The sequence below is a fragment of the Sarcophilus harrisii genome, chromosome 3 (assembly GCF_902635505.1).
Source record: "Sarcophilus harrisii chromosome 3, mSarHar1.11, whole genome shotgun sequence".
Lineage (NCBI taxonomy): Eukaryota > Metazoa > Chordata > Mammalia > Dasyuromorphia > Dasyuridae > Sarcophilus > Sarcophilus harrisii.
Window position 1 is genome coordinate 522,234,363 of NC_045428.1, and position 27,089 is coordinate 522,261,451.

A 27,089-nucleotide genomic window follows, 5' to 3' on the forward strand; every position below is an offset into this window, starting at 1 on the left:
TCTCCCATTCAGCACATTCAGATCCATTTTAGTTTGGAGTTTATCACAGAGTGTGAACACTTTCAAACTTGGTTGAATTTAAGCTTATGCTTAGCAATATGATGGGAAGTATTGCCAATCCTTTTAAAAGGTGCATTGTATAGATACCATGTTGATAGGCTGAAAGCTGAAAGCAAATGCTTCCTCAAAGAAGGGATCAACCTGGCACTCACGGTCAAGACTTTTATTTGGATTATTTTGTCTGGCAAACAGCTCTTCTTTCATGTGGCAAGAAAATTTAGAATTCTCACTTTGTAAATTTATTGGCTCAGGAATCTGTACATATTGGAGCACACATATACACATAGGAAAAAAAAAACTCAACAAAGGACCAACTTTGTGGTAAATTTGGTTTTAATAATCATTCCAGACATTGAAATGGAGAAGGGTCTTTACATGATGGATTTGAATATATAAAGGTAAAAGACAAAAATAAATTTCCAGGCAAGAGAAGGCCATAATTTTTGCTGTCTACCAGTGGCAATGTCTCATGTAAGAGTTATGAAGCAATTTGGACATTTCTTCAAATTAGAAGCTGTCTTCTTTGCTGGATATACCTGCTTGCTGCTTATATTATGTATTTGTTCTACGGTCAAAGACTCGTTCAAATTTTTTGTTCTAGAAACTTCAAAAAATAGGCTTTCATTTTCCTGACATCATCATTTTAAAAAATTCAGAAATAGTTTTGGAATTATTTTATTTCTTCAAAAGTTTCAGGTAGGACTGCACCAGTTAGTTGATCCTTAAGACTATTTACTACATCTATCAGGCAGCTAGATGGTGAAGTGGGTGGAGCACTGGGCATGGAATCAGGACTCTTCCTCACGAGTTCAAATCTGCCTTAAGATATTTAATAGGTGTGTGATTCTGGGCACATCACTTAACCCTGTTTGCCTTCGTTTTCTCAATTGTAAAGTGAGCTGAAGAAGGAACTGGCAAACTATTGCAACCACAAAACACTTCATAGATCAACTGTTCAGGCTTTCGGATTGTGGAGGGAGTGAGGCTTTCTAAAGCCTGCCCTTCCTAGAGAAAGCCGAGGAGAGACCCTGACTCATATACTCCTAGTGGGGGTGACACTGATTCAACATGGATAGCCTTCAGGCTCAGCTGGTATCCATGCAAAGTCAAGGACCACTAGGAATCTCCCGTCTTGATGTAGAAAGTCCATAGGAGGACATGAACAAGAATCACACAGGACAGCTGAATGTGAATGAACTGTGATCTGCCTTCTCAAAGAGAATATTCACATTGATGAGAGATGTCTGGAGTATGACAAAGACCATCTGCGAGACCCATAATGGAAATAGCCAAACTTGTTTGTGATGTTGCTATTTTCAAATGATTAGCAGTTCTGCTATAAATGCCATGTCACTCCCCCGTTACGTAACTCTCCATTAGAGAAGTGCCCAATCTAGGGAAGTTTTCCCCAATATGTCCATGGTAAAGCCCATGCTCAGCAGGTGTATTAAAGTCACATTGGGTCATAATGTCCCACGAAGCCCCTGGAATGAGGACAGGCAAAACAATGGCAGACTTGGATACTAGAAACACTTCCTCATCAAAAGGTACAGAGCAGTGAAGTCACCATGGTAACCCGTTTTACTGTTTTACCACAATATGAGTGAGCAATCCTTGCAATTCCTTAGCTGTTCATCCAGCCTTTATACTCCTCCTTTCAGGTCTTTCTAGAAATCAGGGATGGGAAGAGAGTTAGAGACCAAAGTGGAGGTATTACAGTCAGGATCCCATGACCTCTGACGAAAGTATCTGAAAGAGAACAAAGGAGGGCTGAGAAGGGCCGTCATGAATGCAGCTGTGGATAGCTTTATGACACAGTGATCTCATTGCATTGCTCTTTAGAGTGCCTAAGATTACAAACGCCTCTATAACACACTCTGGCACACAGAACTATTCCTACAGAGGCACCCACCACAGCAGAACAAAACCCAGAGGGAAAGTCACTTCAATGACTAGGCCCCCTGAGGCTACAATGTCTATCCACAGAGGTCCCACTCTCTTGTCCCAAACACCAGCATGATGGGCCAGTCTAGAAAATAGCCCAGAAATTCTGGTTAGGGTTCTCCTTCCTTTATTCCTTTTCTATAGGTATCTATAGCATTGAGATACACTGGTGTCTTTGTTAGAACTGCTGCCTTTCTCACCTTACAAACCAACTGTCCTGCTTCCAAACTGTGGAAAAAACCAATATTCTATTGTTTTCTTTATTCAAAAATTTTAAGTTTAATTTTTGAGTCTTTGTTTATTAATTAATTATAAATGTAAAGCACTGGAGAAGAAACTCTTCCTTTTGGGAGTTCCTTGTAATATAGGAGCTTCTTGGGAAATATTCATAGTTTTAACATAGTTTTTGTTCAAATTTTAGAGCACATATGAAATAATATTTATATATATATATATAGCACCTGATAACATGAGGTAATCAATGTTAATAACTTAATAATCATTTATAAAGATTAAGTTACTATATTTATTTGAAATAACATTAATCCTATTTTTACCCCAGGACACTATTTTTGTTTGAATTCCATAGTTAGATTTAAACAGTAGGAAAATAGTAATTATTCAGGTAATTACCTAGTATAGAAGCTGAATTTTTATATGAAATCTCCAGCCAATTGTGCTTCAATAGAATTCTATCTTGCTGGGTTTAAATTTTGTTATATTCCAAATAATTCAGTGGCATAAAGATTTCTGGGCCATTAATTTTAAAAATATAATTCTGTAGTTGGAAAAAAATAGCCCTTCAAATTGAACCCCAACTTACCTAAAGAAGATATTGGTTATGGGGAGGCCACTGAAACCCAGATTCAAAGCTTAAAGCCTCAGAACATACCAACATCCATCTTATGTCCACATACCATCCACAATGTCATAATACAAAGCTCACTCTAAGCTTAATTCTTCAGGAATCTGACTCCACAGCCACTTAACTACTGGGCATCCATATCTGGATGTGCCCCCAAATCATTCCCATCGTCTCAGAATCATGCTATATCATCTCATCACTTATAACTCATCTTAATACACTTACCTCATAATGTTCAATCACTGACCACACCATTCACTCTCTAAATTGAGGAAACCTGTTCTCCATATACTCCAGACTCTTTTCTAATTATGTTTAATCACAAATAGAAGGGGTCAGATAGATTTCCCACTGCTATTCCACCAGTTCCAGACTTTCCTCAATGTACATATGGCCATGCTTGAGATGCAACCAGATAAAATACCATTCAACAAGCTCTGTGTACCAGAGGTGTGATTTATGCCTAAGGAGGGAAGTATTTGCTTAACAAAGGGTTTTGCCAGTGTTTTTTTTTTTTTTTTTTTTTTTTGGGGGGGGGGGGGGTGTTTTTTTTTTTTTTTTTTTTTTTTTTGGGGGGGGGGGGAGTGATTCCACCCAAAGTTTAAATGGAAGACATTCTCTATTATATCACTCCACTGAAACTATCTCCAAAATTACTGATGATCTCTTAATTGCCTGAATCACAAAGATCTGAGGCAAATTCAGATAATCACCATTTTGGGTTGTGACTGAACCCATAGATGTATGTGGCATTGAATCACACAGAGAAAAGATTTATATTACATGACTATGAATCAGGTGAGTCGGGGAGGGTGTGCTTTGGTGTGGAGCCCCAGAAATGACTGGATTTGAGGGAAAAAATGAATAACCGGGAGCTGGAAGACAGAAGGATATCTTTAGAGTAGGGGACTTGAAACTTGATTTATGAGAGCATGGAATAAGAGAGTGCTGGTTAATAAGTGCCTCAAGCCTTGAGCCTGGGTGTAGGACCCAGTATTATCCCATACATATCTTTTTCTCCAGGGAACAAAGAAGAAAAAAACCTGTCAGATATTCCACAACAAAATTGTTTTGTCCCATTGTTGTATCTGAATGGCAAGTAGCATTTGGAAAAAGATTGATAGTGGGCTGTGTGGATGCAGACTCAGTGAGTAGCTAGTGAGCATTCACAGGACTTGGAGCAAAACCGGAGTTAAAATCCAGCCTCAGATACTTATCAGCGGCATCATCCTGGAACAGTCATTTAACCACTATCTGCTTCAATTTGCCCATGAATAAAGTGGGGATAATAATAATACCTCCTTCCTTATTGTTGGGAGTCTCAATGTGAAAGCTACTTTGCAAACGTTAAACACTATAATAAATGGTATTATTAAAGAGCACAGACTTCAAGCAACTGATTCCAAGTAATGTCCTTCCCATCCCCCTTCCTAAGGTCCTTTTTTGCTCTAACATGCTATATGACTGTTTCATTTCAGATAGTACAGACAGCCACATTAGCTTGGTAAATGGATTTTTATGAAATATTCTTTATACAATATATGAGGACAGAATAATAGACAACAAAAATATATTGAACTCAACACCCATATAATTGTAACAAGCTTTTGACTTTAATTTCCTAAAATAAATGTGCACTTACATCTCCTATTACCACTAAATATTTTAGTTATGTGATTACGCCAAACTAATTTCTCTGTTCATCTAAGGGAGTGCTTCATTTTTAATCTCAAAAATGTTCCCAGATAAAGAATGAAAGTTGAGAAAGACATTGAGAAGTGTCATTTCCAGAATGGCATGGTGGAAGATAGTTTTGAGGGAGTGCATTTGTTCAAAAGGCTGCAATTTTAAAAAAAATGCTTTTTTTGTAATTGAGAGTAACATTATAACATAATAAACATTTTTAAATTGTAATATTATACAGATAGGAAGATGTAGATAAACACAAAATGGTCCAGGACAAGCCTATCTGGGGTGTCATAGTGTCTCTTTAAGAAGTGACTACTTGTGTGACCTACATCAAAAGGGCTGTGGTAGGCTCAAGTGACATGACTGCAAATGGGCTTTCTAGAGATAAAATACTATATGAGTGAAAGCTAAGACTATTTTGAAATATGATTTTACCTTGAGGTGCTTTCATTGCAGTGGCAGGGGATTATGGATTGCAAAAACTGTCAGACACAGTTGACATGTTTAGTTTTGCTGAACTGCTTTTAAAATCTTTGTTACAAGGCACAGCTTCACTGGATAAAAAAGAGGGGAGGGATGTATTGAAGAATAAACTGATATAAAAAGTATAGATTAAAAATACTTTTTTAAGAAACTGAATATTAATACAAAGTCACAAACTAATATCATGGGAACTAAAGTTCAGTTCAACTCCTTCATAAATCTTCTTAGGGCATATTTAAGATTTCAAAATCTCAAATTACTAATAGGACCATAGTATTAACTACTCGATAAACAACTTAACAAGAATAAACGTTTTGTCAGATTTTCCCATCAAATGGATGAAACCGTCTATCATAAACTTTCAGGAATGCTTCATTAGATTATATTAAATGGTGTGTGCAATTGTTTGCAGAATTCTCCCCTCTGCTTTGTTAGAGCAAAAGCACCTGCTCTTTTGGGTTCCCCAACCCTTGCTCTATCACCTGGACACTCTGCTGTAGGGTTCAAGTCTTGGGTCTACTTGGGCTATTACATGCCAGCACAAACAAACCACTTCCACCATTCTCAGTCACAATATCTTCATTTGTGAAAAAAGACAAAGGAGGTGACATATATATATATATTTTTTAACCTACTCTGCATTTAGTTTGCTAAACTACAGTGATTTTGCCTTAAAAAACAATAAGTAAAATCTAAGTGGCAGAATGAAGGGCTCACTTCCCTCTTCTATAAATGGATAAGATTAGAATTCAAGCGACAGATGAGGAAACTGTAAGCCAAAGAAATTAAATGACTTCATCAAAACCATCCAGCTCATAACTAACAGAGGCAGGATGCGAATGTAGCTCCTTTGACTTCATTCAATGCTCTTGTACCAAACTATACCAAATTCTGAGATAAATGTCTCCTAGTATACAAGGGAAAAACTGGGCTCAGCATATGTAACTTTAAATTAAATTAAAAAGAATGTTTTCAGTAGTTAGTTGTGATACTGAATTTCATCTTAACCATTATTCATTTTATTGTTCATTGCAGAAAAACAAGACATTTAAATAAAATATTCCAGAAAAGGATACTATGATTTACAGTTCAAGTGCAACGCTTCATCATAATTTTCCATTGTGTTTTGCCAGTGTATACTACGTCACTGATCAATCCATAATTACTCTGAGAGTACAATAACACAGCATGGTGGTCTTCATAAATATTTCTTGTGTTCAGTTCTGCTTTTTCACATTCAACATAATGTTTGACAATCATTAAAAATATATAATTCTATTATTCCTTACATAAAGCAAATACAAAGCAGTGAAACATACAAATTAAACATAAATTTAACATTTATGAAAAAGAGCCAACTTTTACACTGAAGACATGCTGGAAAAAACCTAGCAGTTAATTTTAAATATTTGTCACTCTTCATTCTATACACAAAAAGAATATACTATAAAAGAAGATAACAGGACTGCAGACAAGATTGTTTTGTTTTTTTTAAACATGGTACAAATTTCAGAATGAATAAAATCACAACTGACTTTATCCCTATGACATAAATCAAGTGTCTCACATAAGAAATAAACTTCCTTCCTAAACATCATAAGCATACAAATTTTCATTTAATACTGTCTGTGAGTTTCCATTTATACATATAAATTGTCCAAAAATGCAGATATTCACATCACGAAACACAACTTCGTCCTTTAAATCACAATTCTGCTGTTGTGTTTAATCGATTGATTCCTTAGATAACTTCACAAACATTTATTAAAAACAGAGAATATACTTCCTATAGATCAAGTGAAGCTTTATTAAGATGGTAGTTAACGGTTTTGGGGGGATAGCGAAGGGGAAGAACTTTTCAATGCAAGTATATTCAGAAGATTTGCTGTTCAAATAATATTTTTTCAAAACCAGTTGGAGGAATATGATAAAAGTCACTGAATTGACAATCCAAAATTGCACTGTCATCAACTAAAAGAAAGAAACAGATATTAAATTAGAACAGATTATCTTTATAGTTTATGGATAATGTAATACAAATGACTATGAAATAATCATTTCCTAAAAATGTTAACTTTAACAGAAAACAAAAGATACAAAAGCTGTTTTGATTTCTCAATTATATTTTTAGGAATAAATCTTTAGGAATACATAGGAGAACCACAAAACTTTTGCACATATCAATCTTTGAATCTATAATATCCAATAAACTTACTTTCTTAAAAGATTTTAGGCCTTTAAATTTTTTTTTTATATCACCATCATTTCCCAAAATATAATCTTACTTTCAAAAAGCAGATTTCAACTGTATTAGGGTTGTAGACAATGATGACTAAAAATTTATATATACATATAAAACTTTATGAATTGTAGCTGAATGAGTCTAATGTCTGTGGTAATGAATAGATAAGATTTGAATAAAGGTGAATCAGGAAAAGTGACATAAAAGGTGGGCAGGAAGAGTAGGCAGTACATTCAACCACATAAAAAAGCATGTGATTTGCTAACAAGAAAACTTGCCTTCAAAATAAATTAGAATTAAATGTACTGCAGAGTCATTTGCACACCAGTGGAGTTCTAAGACTCCATTACATTTCCTACTCATTTACTTGTGATATCTTCCTACACTTCTATCAATTCTACATACAATAATAAAAATGAAGAAAGCAAATTTCAGGAGCATATACATGGTTTATACCACATCTACTCAGAATGAGATACCAATGGTAATAACTGAGGTGAAATACATATACACACACACACACACGTGTGTATTCACACACATATTCAAAAGAACTTCTAAACATTCACTTGCAAACCATAAATGTTTACAAAATTTAGAGGGTATTTCTCTTTAAAAACTGAAATAATTCATAAGTATTTTTAAAGTTTCTACTATTATGAAAATTAGTCACAAGTAATAGCTGTATCATGTCTACTGAGTTGGAATGGTCTTAGAACACAAAAAGGACTTCATATATTGTCTACTTGTCATTGTCACACATTCAAGTCTAATTGGAGAAACTGAGAAAATTTAATTTCAAAAGTAAAATTCTAAGTTCTACTATAGAAAGTAGCTAGGATGAAGCAATTAAAATATTTTTTCTTTGAACAGAAAGGCACATTTCAATTTAGGTGAATGCCACATAAAGAACAGTAGCATGGTGAAGTTGCCAGAGAGATGGCCTTAGAGTCAGGCAGACCTGACTGATATATACTGACTGGATGGCTGAGTGAAAAGAGCTCTAGGCCTGGAGTTGGAAAAACCTGAATTCAAATCTTGCCTTAAGATACTCATTATCTGTATGATCCTAGGCAAGTCACTTAATCCCCGTTTTCCCTTAATCCACTGAAGAAAGAAACCGAGGACATTCCAGGATTTTTGCCAAGAAAATCCCATGGATAGCATGATATAGGGGTCATGAAGGATTGGTCATGACTGAACACAGAAATATACAGGGAATTTGTCCCTGCCCTCAAAGAATTTATATTCTAACAAAAAGAAGTGTCCTTAAAAAGACACATATGTTACATACAGAACCAATAGAGGGGAAGGCAATAATACAGGGGACCAGGAAAAGCCTCCTGAGGAAAATGACAAAGTTTGAGGGAGAGCAGATATTCTAAGGAATAGAAATGAGAAGGGAGAGGTGGGCAAACATGGAGGGCAGGCAATGCAAAAGCACAGAGGAGAGAAGGAGTACTGTGTGAGGAACAGAAAGTTCAGTAACCCAGATAGAATAAAAGAATGAACGGCTTTCTACTTTTAAGATCAAATATAAAACTCTGCAAGCAGGCCCCTCTTCCCCCTTCAGCCATCCAATGACCTTAACTTCCTTGTTTTCTTCACACAAGACATTCTGTCTCCTAACGGGGAGCACTTCTCTGATTGTTCCCCATGCCTGGAAATCTTCCCTCATCATTTCCTGACTTCTCTGACTTCCTCAAGTCCTGGCTAAAATCCTACTTTCTTACAGGAAGCTGTTCATGATCCCTGTCAAACTTAGACCACTCCCTCTGAGATGATTTCCATTTATTCTTTCTAGAGCTTGCTTACCCATCCATATGCATTTTCTCATTAAGTTCTCCTAAGACCAATGAAATTATCAGTTTAGACTCTCCTCCATTCCCCCCCCCCAAGAAAAAAGAAGAAAAAAAAAAAAAGAATATCACAAAATTTCACCTCAAAAACTCTAATTTCATTGTCACTATACCTTTAAAACCTTTGTATCTTAGTAAATGTAAATGCCTTCATGGATTTCTGTGGTCAAAAAAATCCATCACTTGGTAGCAGTGACTAACCATTTGGTGAAGAGTCCTTTGGAACAGCAATTCACACCCCATCTAATCTGTCCTGGACCCTTATTATTAAGAGTTTTTCCAAATTGGTAAAACTCTTTAGGGCTTATGCTCTTCTCACATAACTGCTAATGACATAGGGTCATCCTCCCTATGATGAAGCCTTTTGTCAGGGATAAAGGAGAATCAAATAATTATCTTTATTCCAACATAGTCAATCTAAGAGGCAAGATTCAGAACAAGAAACATACATACAGAACAAGAAAAACTGTATTCATTGTGATTTCTTATAAAATTAATTCTAAACAATATTAGATCTGATTTACCAGGTTAAAAATTCTGAGTATTAAATCACTTTCCTATTATACAAGCCTATAGAACTCTGGGATTACTTTTATGTTTCTCCAAAACACAAGAAATGTATTTCACTGAAAATCTTTATTGGTGAAAAAAAGACCAATGATAAGCTTAGCTACTGAGTAAAGTACAAATATTCATTGCTCTGACCATATTATCAAACATTTATAGGTCACTATATTTACTTCTAGTGACCTTGTCAATTAAATTCATATAACTAAAACTGATAATTTGAGAGGCACTGCTCCAAAAATCTCTGAAAATTGTTTTTAATGGCTCTAACCTAACAAACTCAAAGGAATAGAAATATATAAACTACTCTTTTTGGAATTAATAAACAATATGCCACAAAAGCCAAAAGAAAAAAGAACTCAATACAAAAACAGGGAAATCCCCATCTGAGGGAACAGGAGCTACTAAGTCCCAATGGATAAATAACTAGACAATTTATATATATATACAGTACATGGGTCATCTGTAGTTGACTGTATATGTAAAAGCTGCATGTATCCTTGGCTGGGCCACAAGTTTGTGAAATATTATAAATAAGAGGCAGAATCACCTCAATTCCAAAACATATCTATATCATTGATTTTTCCTTGATAATATTTTGTGGGCTGGCCTTAAAATTCCACAGTTCTAATCCTGTTCCTTACCACTATACATATGGACTACTTGCCTACATCCAAATCATCCCTTTAAATGTTACTAAAGATTTCTCTTAACATTACTTACACATTACTCTCCGAGTATCCTTATCTGTGCCATTTATACCAGCTATTACCTCAAATTAAAATTCTTCTTTATGAGCTTATATCATCTAACAACTGGAAACTTCTGATTTCTCCAACTTGTCAACAATTTGCCCAGCTGCAAATAAATAAATAAATAAACGAACTGTGCTCTAGACATGCTTCACTCCATTCTCCCCAGACTCTCATCTGTGCTTTTCCACCTGGGAGTGTGCATGGAGATTCTGTTATTTTTTATCAGTTATGATTCTTAGCCAGTACAAGTATACTGAATTGCCTTTCTGTAATTTCCCAGCTTGCTATACGTGGTAAACTGCAGAGAATGAATATTCAATCATTAGTTGTCATTATGGTCATTTTGGATTTAAACAACAAAACAGGATTTCAACTCTGAATTTCTAAAAGCCTATCTCTCCCTTCCCTCTCACTATTAGAGGCAAATAGGTTAACAAGGGCAAGATTGATTCAAATTTCTTTTTAACATGTTGGGAAAATGTACAAAACAGAAAAATGACAAAAGAAAAAACTTCAAGCTCATCTAAGCTTCTACACATTATGATTTATTTTCATTTCTATGTGTAAAAGTTTCTTGAAAATATCAATGATCTTTAAAAAAAACAATAAAAAACTTTGTTCTACATGTTAACAATGAAGGAAAGAATTATGACTGAAACAGGAATTTTCTTACTTTTGTAATACTGAATAAGGGCCTAAAATATTGATTGGTCTAGAATCTGGAAAAAGGATTTCAGAGGCCACTGAGTCAAACCTTTCAGATAAGGAAGTTAAGGTCCAGTGAGATTAAGTAAAATGCCATACACTAAAGACCAGCTAGAAGATGACAGCAATGGTCCAGAGGAGCACTGATAAGGTCCAAACTAAGGTTCAGGCAAATGCCAGAAAAAAGTGAGGAGGGAGCAAGAAACACCAAAGAGATGAATGCCAGGATGCAGGTTATCTGGATATAAAAATCATGATTGGGGCAGCTAGGTGGTACAGTGGATAAAGCACCAGCCCTGAAGTCAGGAGGACCTGAGTTCAAATTTGGCCTCAAAGACTTAACACTTCCTAGCTGTGTGACCCTGGGTAAATCACTTAACCCCAATTGCCTCAGCTAAAAACAAACAAAAAAATCATGATTATTAGTGAGTGAAAAACACTATGAGTTTCTGAGCCTGAGAACCAAGAAAATGTCTTGTCATTGTCACTTAAATAATATTACCCTTCATTAATCATTATTGTGATTAATAATTAATTATTATGTGGCTAAAGTAAACTATTAACCTTTCATTTTCACTGCTTCAGTTGATCCTCAAAAAAGTCCTATGAGGCAGGTTTTTTTTGGGGGGGAGGGAGATATCCCTATTTTAAAAAGAGGACAAAGTCTGGTGACTTGTCCAAGGTTATACAGCTAGTTGTGGCAGAACAGGAAGTGAATCCTGGACTCAATCTAGGCCATGCATTTTACAAACAGCACATGGAAGACATGTGATGGTACCTTTGCTGAAAAACTGTTCCACTCTTTAAAATTAAGCCAGACTCATATTAGCTTTATTCATCTTCATTGTCATGCCTTATTTTTCACAAGTAGCCATAAGAAAAGCACTTGAAATCGGGCCAACAGATTCAAAACAGCTTCCACCTTCTGAGATAACAAACAGAATGCAAAAAATGATGTGAAGCTGATGTGCTCACTGAAATTGGTTCATAGGAGAGGCCCGCATGCGGAAAGGGGAAAGAACAGTCCTGTTTTCAGAGCTGATAGAGCCCTGATGGCCCCATCTAAAGAGATAAGAAGCCATTTTATTTGAGCTAACGATGACAGACAAGTCAAATACAGAATTAGAGAAAGACAAAACTAGAAAGGATTTTAAATATCATTAAATGGAAATCCTTCATTTCACAGATCAGAAAATGAAAACCCAAAGAAATCTTGTTCAAGGTCAATAGACCAGAACCCAAGTTTCCTGGCTCTCATACATCTACCAACTACCCTGTCACCACAGGTAGTAAAACAATGACAGAAACAAAACACCCAAGTTTTACAGTTTACTCAGAGCACACTTTATTGTTTCCTCAATAGAATGGACCACTGTGAAAATTGACTTAGCTTTCACAACTAAGCAAAGAATTATGGATTCAAGATGATAGTCATCATGACTCTTTGCAACCCTAAGAAGTGGCCTTCAATGCCATAAGAAAAAACTTACTGCTAAGACCTAGTATTCTCAATCAATAGCACCAAAGGACATGTGAGAGAAGAAAAAATGAGCATGATGAATTGATGCTGTTTTATTAATGATTATAGTTCATTTAAAAAATATTACCCATTTAGAACTATTTTTTTCTAAAACAGGGCTCCATTCCAAGTGCTGAATGGAAAGGATGAGGAAGAAAGAGGCAAAGAGGCAACTTTCCTAGTTGATGTATTAAAAAAATCCTGAAGCTCATATCCAAACAGTCTACCTGTATCATCCATCAATAATACAGAAAAAGGATAGATGAGACACTGTAATATTTAAACTATAGAAGAGAAGGCATTTCAAGAGGAATGGAGACTCCTAGGAAGTTGATTTCTGAAAACTCATTAACAAATGATTTCAATAAGCTGTGGACAGCATATTTTTGAAAGGACAATTGCAAGCTAGAATGAGGAGACTGACAAGAATATATCTATCTGGTATCTTGCTAATGTAATAAAATGGCTTCAAAATGAAAAAGATAGAAGGAGAAAGCTAGGTCCAAAAGAAGAGATATGATGAAGGAAGAAGAGTAACTGGGACATCTAGAAAATTGTAAGAGATAAAGGATCCCAGTAAAAGAATTGGCCTTAAAAATCTACAAAAATGCAACCAACAGGAGAAAGCAGATCCTAAAAGGAGCCAAATTTTATTTCACAAGTTCCAGTGGAAATTCATGACTGAATTACATAGGCCTCTAAGAAAATGTACCTTATTTTAATAAAAGGGGGTGGGGCAGGAAAAAAAAAAGGCAGGGTTATTTTATATTTGAATGTATATTAAGTACATACTAAAGGTTTATTAAAGTAAACCCAGGAACCAGAAAGGAGGAAACTTGGTGGAGATCATTTAGGTGAAGCCCAATGGAGAAACAGAAGCAAATTTGTCTTCACAGTATTGTACAGACTGCCAGGACAAAAAGGAGAAATAAATTAACTGTTCAGGAAACACATCACATGCCTGACAAGAGGCATGATATGACAGTAATGGGGGGGGGGGGGGGGGAAGGAGAGGGTTTCAACTATTCACACATCTGCTGGAGTTATCTCTACTAAAAGTATTTTTATTGATATGCTTAAAGCAGAGGAAGCAATAAAAGGTAATCCCATTCTAGATCTAATTCTCACTAAAATAGAGAAACTGGATGGCTCTTTAGACTGGAAAAAGGGAAATGATACAAGGGGAAACTTAGGCAAGGTGGAAACAAAAGATATTAATTTTAGAAAGAGGAAGTGATTGCTAGTCTGTGAATAATAGGAACTTTGAGAGTAAGCATTCCATCCTAACTCAACATTTTGGGAAAATGGATTGCATAGGTTCAGAGGAAGAACAAAGACTAAATGGACTAAAATTCTATAAGAGCAATTAGTATAGGAAGGATGGGAAATTCTCAAGAATGAAACTTTGAAGACACAATGTAAAATAATTCTGAGGAGGAAAAATGGAAGCTGTCTGAAGATATGAAGTGAACCTGGTAGGGAAAGTTTTTAAGCTATAATGAGGTAAAGAGGAATACTACAGAGGGATAAGCCTGAATCTTGGTGTGCTGATACCAAGAGAGAAAAAGAGAAAAAACAAAGTTGTTCAATTCCTTCTTTCCCTGATGTTTCCAGAGGTGGCAGCCAGAATTGATGAGTTAATGGCAGATGGAAGACTAGAAAGAAATGGGCATATTTCACTTGGAGAAAAAGACTGGGATACACCCAAAATAGCTGAACTCAAATATTTAAAGTTATCTTGTAGTAGAGAAATTACAATTTACCTGTGTGGTGGTGGTCTCAGAGGGCAGTTCTAGGAAATGCATGGAAATTTCAAAGAGGCAAAGTTAGGCTTGAGGTCTACCAATTTCCTAATGATTAGAGTTGTTCAAAATTAAAATGGGCTGCCTTGGGAAGTGGCAAGTTGCCTCAAACAAAGACTGAATTTGTTTAATTATAGTGGGGATTCCTTTTACGGATAAAGGATCAATTATAGGAATTTGGGAATACTTGAAAGCCTGCCCAAAGAAAAGAAATTTAAATATTTAAAATCAATATGGGATGTCTCAGCAACAATGTGCACCTTAAAGCTGGATGACCCTTTATGAGTGGTCGGGACCATGCTTCAGGAAAAGGGTTATGATTCTAAAGCAAAATAGCTTTATAGTATCCTTAGGTGCCTTTTTTCTTACTTCTTTCTCCCTCCTCCAGTATAGATAAGAAGAAGGGGAAAAAAAAGGAGCAGGAAGGGGTGAGGAGTGAATAAGGGGGGAAAAGGGAAAGGCAAGAAAAGAAGGAGAGGCAAAGGGAAAGGAGAAAATAAAAGAATCCTTTACTCTGAGCACACTCTGAGGTTAATGGAGTGCTGATAATGTTCCTGCATACATAAAGTTTAGAAAAATAAGAAAGCCACATGCAGTACAGGGATAATCACACTTGCAGAAACAGTGAATTCTATCTCCTAAATTCATTAGTACCTGCTGGCTCATGGTCTACTGAAATGAACCAAGAATCCAACAAGCCTCAGCACAAAAACCAATCTCCCTTTACTATCAAATACAAAATAACCAATGTAACCCCCAACATTCAATTTCTTAATTTCTTCAATAAAGATTTCTATATAGAATATCCCAAGAGTCTTGGTGATGTTAAAACACCAATACTTTTGGAACTCCCTGTAATTACTCTCAGGGAGACAATTTGGCTATTATTGCTTTGTCCATGTGTTGTGAAAGTCCTACTCCAACTTCCAAAAAAAAAAAATGTTCAGAACTTGCCCCAAGTTACTATGCAAATGTTCTTTTGCTAGGTGCTGTTAAAATAGCTGTTATATTCTTTCTAATAATTTTTTAAAATGGTTTTACACTTTAAAAAGTAAAAAAATGAGGTATTAAAAATGAGGATCTGATTATAATAAATTGAAGCACAATTATTGTACTTGGCAAGCACTGAGGGGGATTATTTATTTTTAAATACAGAGAAAAACATTTAGAAAACTTAATTCTTCAAATGCTTATCAAAATGTTTTACTGAAGAATACTCTATATATTAAACTGAAACTTGTAAATATTAAATACAACTATTATTGAACCAAAGAGCACCAGGCCTGGAGTCAGGGAGACCTGCGTTCAAATTAGGTCTCAGGTATTTACTGTAATCCCAGCCAGATCACTTAATGCTCTCTGCCTCAGTTTGACCTCATCTATAAAATAAGCTAAAGAAAGAATGGCAAACCACTCCAGTATCTTTTGACAAGAAAACTCCAAATAGGCTCACAAAGAGCATGTGACATTTACATGATGAAAATGACTGAAAAATAACAACAACAAAAAGCTGAATGAAAATTTAAGACTCTTAGCTTACCATATACAACAGGATACACTGTCCCTCGTATCCCTGATGCTGGACAGTGCATATTCTTTCCATTCAAATAAACATTTAATTCTACATGGTCATATGTAATACCCTAGGGAACAAAGTAGAAAATGTTAGTCTTTTAATACACAATTAATTTAATAAGTATATTCTTTATAAATAAGCTGAAAATGATAGGATGTATACTTCCATCATCAAGAAAAATGCATCTTCCAGAAAACACACTAGATCCTTTGTTGGAAGAATACAAAAAACTAGATAAGAATCACATGATCACTAATCATTTCTACTCTAGAAAGAATGCTTTCATTAAGGATTTAAAAGTACGAGAAGAATAAATTTACTTGAATAAAACAATTTGGTTACATTACAATTGATTAAAGACATAAAACAACTATTCACAGTTTAAACTGAAGCAAAGGAGCTATGTAATATGAATTTTTAGCACTTTCTACTCTTAAAAATTACATATAAATTATAAACAAGTAGAGGGATCTTTTTAATTCAAGCTGAAAATTATTGCTTTCCATGCATAAAAACTGACTCCCAGCGGATAATGTTCATTGTGCCTGTCCCCATTGTAGCTTATCACCTTTTAATGTTTTCAAATTGTTTAAAAAATGTTTCTATACTCCTCAACTTGTTATACTAGCTTACAGAATGATTTTTTTTTTTTTTTTTTTTTGCTTAGAGGCAACATGATGTAGTGGAAAGTGAAGGGCATTAAGAGCCAGGGGGAAATAGGAGCTAAAATTTAACTACAAACAATTTCTGCCTGTGTATCCCTAAGCAAATCACTGACACAATTTCTTTATCTATAAAATTTGGTTAATAATAACTGTATAGTTTTCTTCATAAGGTTACCATGAAGAAAATACTCTGTTAAAGTTTAAAAGCTCACATAAAAATGAATTAAAATTATAAACATAGGATCACAGTTTTATAACAGGAAGGAACCTCAGAATCATCTAGCCCAAAGTTTTATGGACAAGGAAACTGAGGCCAAGAGAGCTGCCCAGAGTCACAGAGATCAGGAGTATCAGACCTGGGATATGAACATCTTTTGAAATAGTATGTTTCAAAAAGGTAAGATATATTACAAAATTACGTGGGTCCAAAATAAGCTGGGAACATTCTAAAACTATAAAGAGAAAATCAGGAATAGCCCAGAAAATGAAAGGAAAAAAATTAAACTTTATCTTAAATCTTGTTTCTAGAAAAACACAATCATGGGAATAACTAAAAAGCATTTTCTTCTAAGTAAATTCATTTCAAATGATGCACATAAAAAGGATGTTTTTGGTGAATACTTGATAAATGTAGATATATTTGTGAGAAAACATATTTTTTCAAAATTCTCATGCTTCCTTTAAATGTTTCTTTTATTAAAAGTTTTATAAGTTGTATTTTTATAGGCATGAATTACTTGTATTTGGAAAAGGGTACTGGGCCCTTTAAAAGCAAGTCATTTATCTCCTCCAGAGAAAAGAACTAACTGATAAAAGATGAACTCCCTTCAGAACACAAATACCAGATGGGACTCGGGGCAGAAATGGAAATCTGCATGGCAAACCAAGAGAATGAACATGCCTCTTTGGGACTTCCTGGCCTTTCTCTCCAAATTATACATTGACAATTGTCTTGTTGGGATGCCTAAGGGCAAGCCTATGGACAGCATCTTACAGCACCAGAAATTGATGCTATGGTCCTACACTCCTTTGGCCTAATCCAGGCCTATATAACACATCCTGGAACTACCCCTTCTCTCTTCCTCACCACCTCTCCCCCTCCTACCCCTGCCCTGGAATTTGCTTTTGAAATCTAAGTTCAAGTGCAGGAACTCAAAGTATAGTAGAAAGAATTATTATTATTCAAATCTTAAAAGTAAGCAGTGACTGCTTTGGGGAAAATATACTTATTTGTATCTCAGTACTATCTGACGTTGTACATTTTATGTACAACTATGTACATATGGTACATATGTATATAACTTCCTATGATATAACTTATTTAAATGTAAAGTTACTTAGTAGTAGTGCCTAGGGAAACCCAGTGACATAGAATTCTACTTTTATATAAAAAGCATAATTGAGTAGAAAATTATACTATTCTTTTTATATCTATAAGAAGTTTAGAATGTTTAGAATGAAGTTATAACAAAACCATCACTGCCCACATGGTGGCAGCACGGCCTAACTGTAAGCAAAGAGTCTGCCAGGCAAGTCTCACAAACCCAAATTTATAATGTGAGAACAAACATTACACCACCAAGGGAAAAAAAAGGGATAAGGATGTGAGAAACATATTTATGGGTCTAAGCCAATTCTTTCTTAAAATTATTATTTTTCAATTAACAAGCTTTTATTTACTCCCTCTCCCTTCCCCCATGTAAAAATAAAACCTCTATTTCTCTAATCATTCTCTCGGTCTATAAGCATTATATTTATGAAATCACTGACAAAAAACAGCTCCACTACATATGGTTCAGATTCATCACTAACTACACAGAAATCTTTGGTGAAATTTTCACATAAATACACGTTATAAATAAAATTTTCCCAAATTGAAATTGAATAGAGCTTAAACTCTTGAAAAACTATACATAAGTATCAGATTGCTTGCTGTCTTGGGGAAACGGAGGAAGAGAGGGAGAAAAATTTGGAATGCAAGGTTTTGCAAAGGTGAATGCTGAAAACTGTCCTTCCATGTATTTGGGAAAATAAAATATTAAAAAAAAACAACACAAGACAGAAAACAATGAGCCTAAGGAATTTTGTCTTGAATGCCTGAATGTAAAGTTCTTTAGGACTAAATACTAGAGAAATAAATTTGCAAAATGCATTTGGCCAGATTCAGAATGCTCAGTTTTCTTGTACTTCATGCATAACAAAGTATATAAGCTAAAACATTCTCCACATATGAAAATGTTTTTCTGGCCCTGCAATCCATTCTACTTTACTTATGCTACTGTTGGCAATTTGGTAAAATTTGTTCTAAACTATTACAAACGTTTAGACTATGAAGATGAAGTTACCATAACATGGAAGGATAACAAGTAACAAATGTTTTCCTCTTCTAATTCCTTGACCCTTCAGATACTTCATCTTCATTGGTTCTACTTTATCCAACTGGCACAAAAGCTCAAGGTCTGATTTGATCATGTTGACTGGCTCCCTAATGGCTGGTTAAACCTGGCAATCTGTGATGTCAGTCAGCACAACTTCAGAATTTGACTTTCATGGCAAGGGAGCAAAGACAGGAGGGCAAGACCCACGTTAAAGATGAGGTTCAATGAGTCAACAAAGAAAAACATTTGTTACTTATTATCCTTTCTTATGTTTTAACTTCATCTTTGTAGTCTAAACAGGTTGACAGTATCCATTTAACTTCAAAATTGTCTCTTTAAAAAATAACCAATTGAGAAAGGATGTTCCATGCTGCAGACATCTGGCAATGATTTAAATAAATGAAACCCAAACACAGAACCAATTACTATATAACATTTAAATGGGGAAACTGGGGAAAGTAGATGGTTAAAACCTTCCATCTCTTAAAAAAATTTTTTTTCCATAAAAAAATAATTTCAACAAGACTAGAAGGCTTAAAAACAGCTTTTAATTAACTGCAAAATGCATCTACTCTAAACTGGTTTCCATACTTTGTTCTTTTTTTGATACTTTGATTATAGATTTACTATACCCGTTTATTTACTATACTTTGTTTACTAAATGTTTCTATCAAGCTAATGTTTATGACTTTATAAAAGCACAAAATACAAAGGTGGTCTTCAATTCTTACTAAATACAGGTGTCCCTATTCTAGGAAGTCTGCTCCTAATAGTTCCAAACTATCAAACAATCTATGCCAAGTATTAGTAAGAAATAGTTGTAAAGAAAACAGTAACAATGGTAAATAGTTTGAATTTATAGTTGCAACATACCAGCTGCAAACACAGCCAAGTATTTTATGCAATTCTGAAAATTTGATAAAGGCAATTTTAATCCTATAAGACCAATTTCTCTGGCAAACTAGTATGATTCTCTAAAAGATCCTAAGCAAATTAAGTAAAAAACATAGATGCATATTAAGCAAAATCATATGTTTTTCTTAAACAAGTTCTCAGTCTCAGAAGTACTTATGGTGACACCCTAACACAAGTCACAACTTTGGTAAAATCTTATGGCAGGGTTCTGTTCCTTTGCTTCACGAATGCCAGAGAGAGAAGGAATATGTCAGAATCTGCCACTGATCCTCCCCAAGAGGGAGTAAGTCTGTGCCAATGACCCATGGTCAGGACCAGGGAGGCACCAAGGAGCTTAGCATGGTAACAGCAAACAGTACAGTTACTATTTTTGGCACAGTGCCATAGGTCGCTAAGCCCTATCACAGAGCACTGGCATTCAAATATAATCTTCTCAGACAAAAATATGAACTATTGTAAAAGTAATCCAAATATAGTTATTCTGAAAACAAATTTCATAAGGAAACTCACCACTACATCTCCCTCCTGTGGAAGATTGTTTGCTGGCAACCTATTCTTTTCCTCATTGTTATGGTAGAGGGCTCCGTCATTCCTCATCACAAGGCTGTGCACATCTCGGCCAAGTGGAATCTGATTCAAATTAACTTTTTGAGTTGCAACTCCAATGCCCCAGATCCCTAAGAACATAATATTGGGAATAACTCAATGAACTGACAAGTAAAGATAGGAAAATGGGTTAAATTTTCAGGTATGCTCATTTTGAAGAAAATAACATTTTGAAAAATTAAAGCATTATCTCACTAAATCTCAAGTATAAATAAACCTATTTGCTATATATTTAAAAAAAGGATCCTTGTTTTGTAGTTGAAGACAATAGTTTCAATCTTTCAGTTTAAAATAATTTTGTAGATTTCCATGATAATACCTGCACCTACACTATATATGTTAAAGCTGTATAAAGATCAAAATGATGATGCTTAACTTTTTATAATAGTAAAGAACTAGAAACAATGGATGTCCAAGGAATGAGAAATGGTTAAAAAGTTTTGTAGCATAGTTATGATAGAATAATAATGAACTGCAAGAAATTATGAAAAACACAGAGAAGCATGGAGATTTATATTAAGTGAAATGAAGACAGCAGAGAAACAACGTATTCAATGATTCAATGAATATAACTGCAAAGACTAACAAAATATTTAAAATAAATGTTGTGAATTTATAATGACCAAGAAGAAGCTTAACTCTAAAGCAGGGGTCCCCAAACTTTTAAAAAAGGGGGCCGGTTCACTGTCCCTCAGACTGTTAGAGGGCCCGACTATAGTTTTGTGTGCCTTTAAATAAAGAAATTTCATAGCCCTGGGTGAGGGGAATAATCATCCTCAGCTGGCGCATCTGGTCCACGGGCCATAGTTTGAAGACCCCTGCTCTAAAGAATGTATGGGTCTTCTTTTTTTGTAAAGACAGGGAACTATGAGTGTCGAATACTGCATACAATGTAGACAATTTTGCTCAACTTTTCCCCCCCTTTTCTTCTTCTTTTTAAACCAGGGACAGTTTTCTGGGATATGGGAAGAGATGCCTTGGGAAATGAAGCAAATGTAAAAACAAACTATCACTGAAAATTTAAGTTAAAACAAAAGATACAGATTTGAAAACTCTTCAATAATTAAGGCTGCAACCAAGCTCTATAGCTAGAAAATTCAGAACCAATGGTCCAGCAAATATAAAAAACCAAATACTTAGACCAGCCAAAAAAACCTCCCAACAACCTGGAATTGTTTCAACTGAGCTCTGCCCCTCTGATCCTTAGCTCCCCTGTGTCTCAGCTTTTACCGAATACAGTAACAGATGATATTTGCTATCAATTATTACCTCACCACTGAAATCTAACCCGAAAGCTTTACTACGTCAAATAGCTGAATTCTTGAACACTAAGCACAAGCTCTCTTTAGCAAGACGTACCAAATTGGCAAGGGCTAGCAAAGGATCCTCTGTTTACAATCTATAAATCAATCTCAATTTGGAGAGGCCTGACAGGCCAGAAGGTTGGAGACAATATTTTTATAGCTATAGCAATCCACAAAGAGCATCTCCTGCAATGTTGTGGGCAGTTACACTTGTGTCAGAGCAGAGCACTCAGTGAATTAAAACCAAATGCTTAGAAATTTTAAATGAAGTATTAATATACTAGAAAGAAAATGAATGATAAAGTTTATATGGTACTGAATTGCAACACTAACATGTTGAATATAACAGAGTTATCAGTTATATTATTATCTGAATACATATTGAATGTCTTCAAAATATGTTTTGGCTTCAAGTCAATAATAAAAGGCATTTTAAAACTAGATGGAGTAAAGGAAGAGACTAGCCTTAAGCTCCCCCAGATTTCCTAAACAACTTTACAATAACAGCTCAAAACAAATTATAGTGTGGCAGAACCAACAAAAGAACTACATAAAACAATTTTCCAGATGAAGACAACTTCAAAAGTCAGCAGGAAAAGTCTTCTTGATGCGGTTTGAGTGGTCTCAATTCCTGGTGGTCAAGAGGTTAGTGGCAATAAGAGTTAAGAATCCCCTTTAAATCGGCCATTGTGAAATTCACTTATTCCTGAATTATTAGTTGCAAAATGAAAGTTTATTGTTGGATAGAAATCAATTTACTAAGAGACTGCCTTCTATAGTGGGAGATCTATGGGAAAATGGAGTTTTGGCACCAAGAATGCTTTCTCAGTGGGCAGAAGGATCCTGGCAGCTGAGTGACAGAGATCCCAAGCTAACCAGGGCCATCTGCAAAGACTTTGGTTGAAGGAAGCTGTTATATTGGGTATCTCAGTGGGGACTGGGACAGCCCAAGCAGATCAGACTAGGTGGGGGGGCTGGGATAGCCCAAGTTGGTCAGAGCAGGTGGGGCTGAGACAGCCCAGATCTCCTATTGGAATTAACAACACTTCAAAGGGGTGCTTTTTGACCAGGATTTCTAATTGAATCCTGGAAAGATAACTTGTCTGGGGAGGACATGCCTTCCCCAGGAGGGTCTGAGAATCTGAAAGGGATCACAGATGAAAAGCAAATACAGTTTCTTGAAGGGACCACAACCTGCTTCAAAAACAACTACATGCAAAACCTCAAAGAAAACTGTGAATTGGTCATGGACCCAAAAAAGAATTTCTGAAAGAGCTCAAAAAAGATTTAAAATATCAAATAAAAGAGACAGAAGAAAAACTAGGAAAAGAAATAAAAGTGATGCAGCTTGGAAGAAAAAAAATTAAAGAAAACAATTCCTTAAAAGACAGAAATGGACAAATAATGAGTACAAAAATTCACTGAAGAAAAGAATTCCTTAAAAAGCAGGATTGGAGGGGCAGCTAGTTGGTGCCATGGATAGAGCACCAGGACTGAAGTCAGGAGGACCTGAATTCAAATTTGACCTCAGGCACTTAATACTTCCTGGCCGTGTGACCCTGGGCAAGTCACTTAACCTCAACTGCCTCCAAGATGGGGGGGGGGGGGGAGGGGGAGAGGAAGAGGGGAGTAGAATTGGCCAAACAGAAAAGGAGGTACTAAAGCTCAAAGCAGAAAACAATTCCTTAAAAATTAGAATTGGGTAAATGGAAACTAATGACTCCAAGAAGACAACAAAAAACAATAAAACAAAATGAAAAATAGAAGAAAATGTGAACTCTTCTATTGGAAAAACAACTGACCTGAAAAACAGACTGAGGATAAAATTTAAGAATTATCAGATTATCTGAAAGTCATGATCAAAAAAGTATCCAGATTACCTTTTAAAAAACCATCAAGGAAAATCACACTGATATCTTAGAACCAGAGAGTAAAATAGAATTTGAAAAAAACAAAACACCAATCACCTCCTGAAAGAGATCTCAAAAGGAAAATTCCCATGAACTTTTATAGCCAATTCCAAATGTGAAAGGTCAGGGAAAAAAATATTGCAAGTGGCCTGACAGAAATAATTCAAATACTGTGGAACCAGTCAGGACAACACAAGATTTAGCTGCTCCTACATTAAAGGATCAGAAAGCTTAGTATATGATATTCTGGAAGAAAAAAGAGAAAGGATTACAACCAAGAATCATCTACCCCAGTAAAAGATTAAAATGTTTACAATTCTTTTATAGGAAGATGATACTCTAAACTCCAAAGAACTTTATTGTATTAGGGCAGTTAGAAGGATTACACTGACTAGGATAGGAGAATATGCAGCAAAAAAAAAAAAAAGAAAATAAATTAAAGGGTGAAAAAAAGGGATGCACTCGGAAAAGAGAGAAGAGAGGTATAATAGGGTAAATTACTGTACATAATGGAGACATGAAAGAACTTTTACAGTAGAGAGGAAGATAGGAGAGACAACTTGATCTTTACTGTCATTAAAATTATCTGGAAAAGGAAATACACACACACACACACACACAACTCTCAAATTTGTAAATCTATCTTACCCTGAAAGAAGTAGAAGGGATGGGGAAAAAAAGAAAAGAGGCTGATAAAAGAGAAGATGAATTGGAAGAAGCGGTAATCAGAAGCAAAACACTTTTGAGGAGAGAAAGGTAAAAGAAGAAAGATGCATAAATGGAGGAAAACAAGCTGTAACTGTGAATATAGATGAGAAGAACACTCAAAATGAAAATTGATAACAGTGAGGATTAAAAACCAGAATGCTGCCAATATACTGCTAATAAAAAGCTCACAAATAGACACAGAGTTTTAAAATAAGGGGGGTTACAGCAGATTGTGTTTTGCTTCCGCTAAAGTAAAAAAATGCAGGGGTAGCAATCATGATCTCAAACAAACCAAAGGCAATAGATCTAATTAAAAGAGACAAAGAGAGTAAAAATCATTTTAGCAGAAGTAGCCAAAAAAAAGCTTAAATAAGAAATGCTTAGATTTACATTTATTTTATAAACTCTAAGAATTGCATATTTTTATTGCAACACATGCACTCTGGGTAGAATTTTAAACTGATACAATCATTCTGGAGAACAATTTAGAACTAAGCACAAAGGGCTATAAAACTTTTTTATTTTTAGTAAAACTTGATTTTTAAAAAGAAAAGGACCTATTTATATTTATATAATATTTATAGCAGCTCTTTTCATGATGGCAAAGAACTGGAAATTGAAGGGATGCCCATCAATTGGGAAATGGCTGAACAAGTTCTGACATGATTGTAAGGGAATACTATTTTGATAGTAGAACTAATGAACAGGATGCTTTTAGAAAAAGCTGGAAAGACTCAATAGTTACTACTACAACGTGAAGTGAACAGAATCAGGAAAACAGTCTACACAGTAACAGCAATATTGTACAAAGATCAACCATGAAAGACTTAGCTATTTTCAGCAACACAAAGATTCAAGATAATTCCAAGGGACTTATGATGAAAAATGACATCTACTTCTGGAGAAGGTTTGAATTCAGTTTGAATTCAGATTAAAGCAAAAATATCTTGTGTCATTTGTTTGTCTTTTCTTTCACAGCATGACTAATAGGGAAAAATGTGTTGCATGACTGCACATATATACCCTATATCAAACTTTTCAATGAGGCAAGATGAGAAAGAGGGAGGGTTTGGAACACAAAATTAAAAATAAATTTTAGGGGCAGTTGGATAGAGCACCAACCTTGGAATCAGAAGGACTTGAATTCAAATCCAGCCTCAGATAATTAACACTTCCTATCTGTATGACCCTAGGCAACTCACTTAACCACAACTGCCTCCCAACAAGAAACAAACAAAAAGAATGATAGTATCTTACTTTCCAGCACTTTACAATGTTTGCCATTTAGTTAAAAAATAAAGTTAACAATTGTTTTTTCATGTAATTGGAAAAAATAAAATATTACATATACATATATACACACACACATATATATATATATATATTCTGTGAATGGGAATAGAATTATGCAGCAGGTCATCAAAGATCTAATTTAAATGTATGAGAGGTTGAAGAGACTTAAAAATTGATAGAAAAATGTTAATCATGCTGCCCTTCTCCAAGTGCAATACTGTTATAAGTAACTGTAGCCATAATGAAAGTTATTAGTACAGTAGCTTGAAATTTAAAATAACACACCTTAGATTGAGGAATGAAGTGAAATTTTTCCAAATTTTGTCATAAGCCTAACTATTTTTAGGGATTTTAATGCAATTAAGTTCCACTTGGATCCATGAGTCATTTTATTCAATGACAAAACTATGACATTATCTTATCAGTAAAATGAAAATATGGTTGTAAAGAAAACATTATGTAAATATGATATCCCTTTCCTTTAACCATGTGCTTGATCAAAGAAAACGAATTTATATATTCATCCTACAGCCAAAAAAAAAAAAAAAAAAAAAATCCTCTACTGCCTATATTGATAATTATGCTCAATAATTAGGGCTTTTCATAGAATACAATTTAACAACCAACCTGTGGACTGAATTTTGAACTCGAAGTAGCTTTTGTTCTGATGCAAAGGTGCATTGGCTAAACAACCTCCTGTCCCACATATCCTTCTTCCATTTTTGACAATGACAACATCTGTTCCTAAATAAAAATGCAAACAAAAAATACAAAAACATTTGAAACATTTTCCATTTCAACATCCATTAGAAAAATAATTGTTTTGATAAGACAGAATATCCCTTGAATTTTATACATAAGTCACTAAAAACCAAAATATTTTAGAGATTCTCTCTAAGTTATATTTAATATATATAAAATCTTCAGGAGTAACAGTAACCTATATAAACCCAACTGTCTATATATATATATACATATATATATGACATATATAATTTAACTTAACTTAATTAACTTAAATAATTTTATTTAACTTAATAATTATAACTTAAATAATTTAATTTTAACTAATATGTGTAGCTTTTAAAAATTCAAGCCAATAGTTATATTGGATAGTTTAGAGACAAATATGCTTTAGACATCTGTGCTTGTAAAACACTAAACATTCAAAGAAAGATAATCATAGAACTTAGCAAATTTTCATTAAGCCATCTGTTAATTACAGAGTATTCCAAATGAGCAGC

General features: G+C 34.7%; 1 protein-coding gene across 2 annotated transcripts in view; it reads right to left on the bottom strand.

Annotated features, from left to right (window-relative positions):
- Positions 1 to 363: 363 nt before the first annotated feature.
- Positions 364 to 27,089, bottom strand: part of SPRYD7 (SPRY domain containing 7) — a 30,004-nt gene continuing 3,278 nt past the window's right edge. Inside the window, exons 2-5 of one of the 2 annotated variants that reach the window (XM_031961957.1) lie at positions 26,473 to 26,589; positions 20,535 to 20,701; positions 16,031 to 16,133; positions 364 to 1,809 (exon numbers count right to left, since the gene is read on the bottom strand). In XM_031961957.1, coding sequence (XP_031817817.1) covers positions 1,718 to 1,809; positions 16,031 to 16,133; positions 20,535 to 20,701; positions 26,473 to 26,589 — 479 coding nt within the window. In that variant the 3' untranslated portion in view covers positions 364 to 1,717. Of the gene's footprint in view, positions 1,810 to 6,535; positions 7,013 to 16,030; positions 16,134 to 20,534; positions 20,702 to 26,472; positions 26,590 to 27,089 lie in introns of those variants that run through there. The other variant, XM_031961955.1, reaches the window with a different exon arrangement.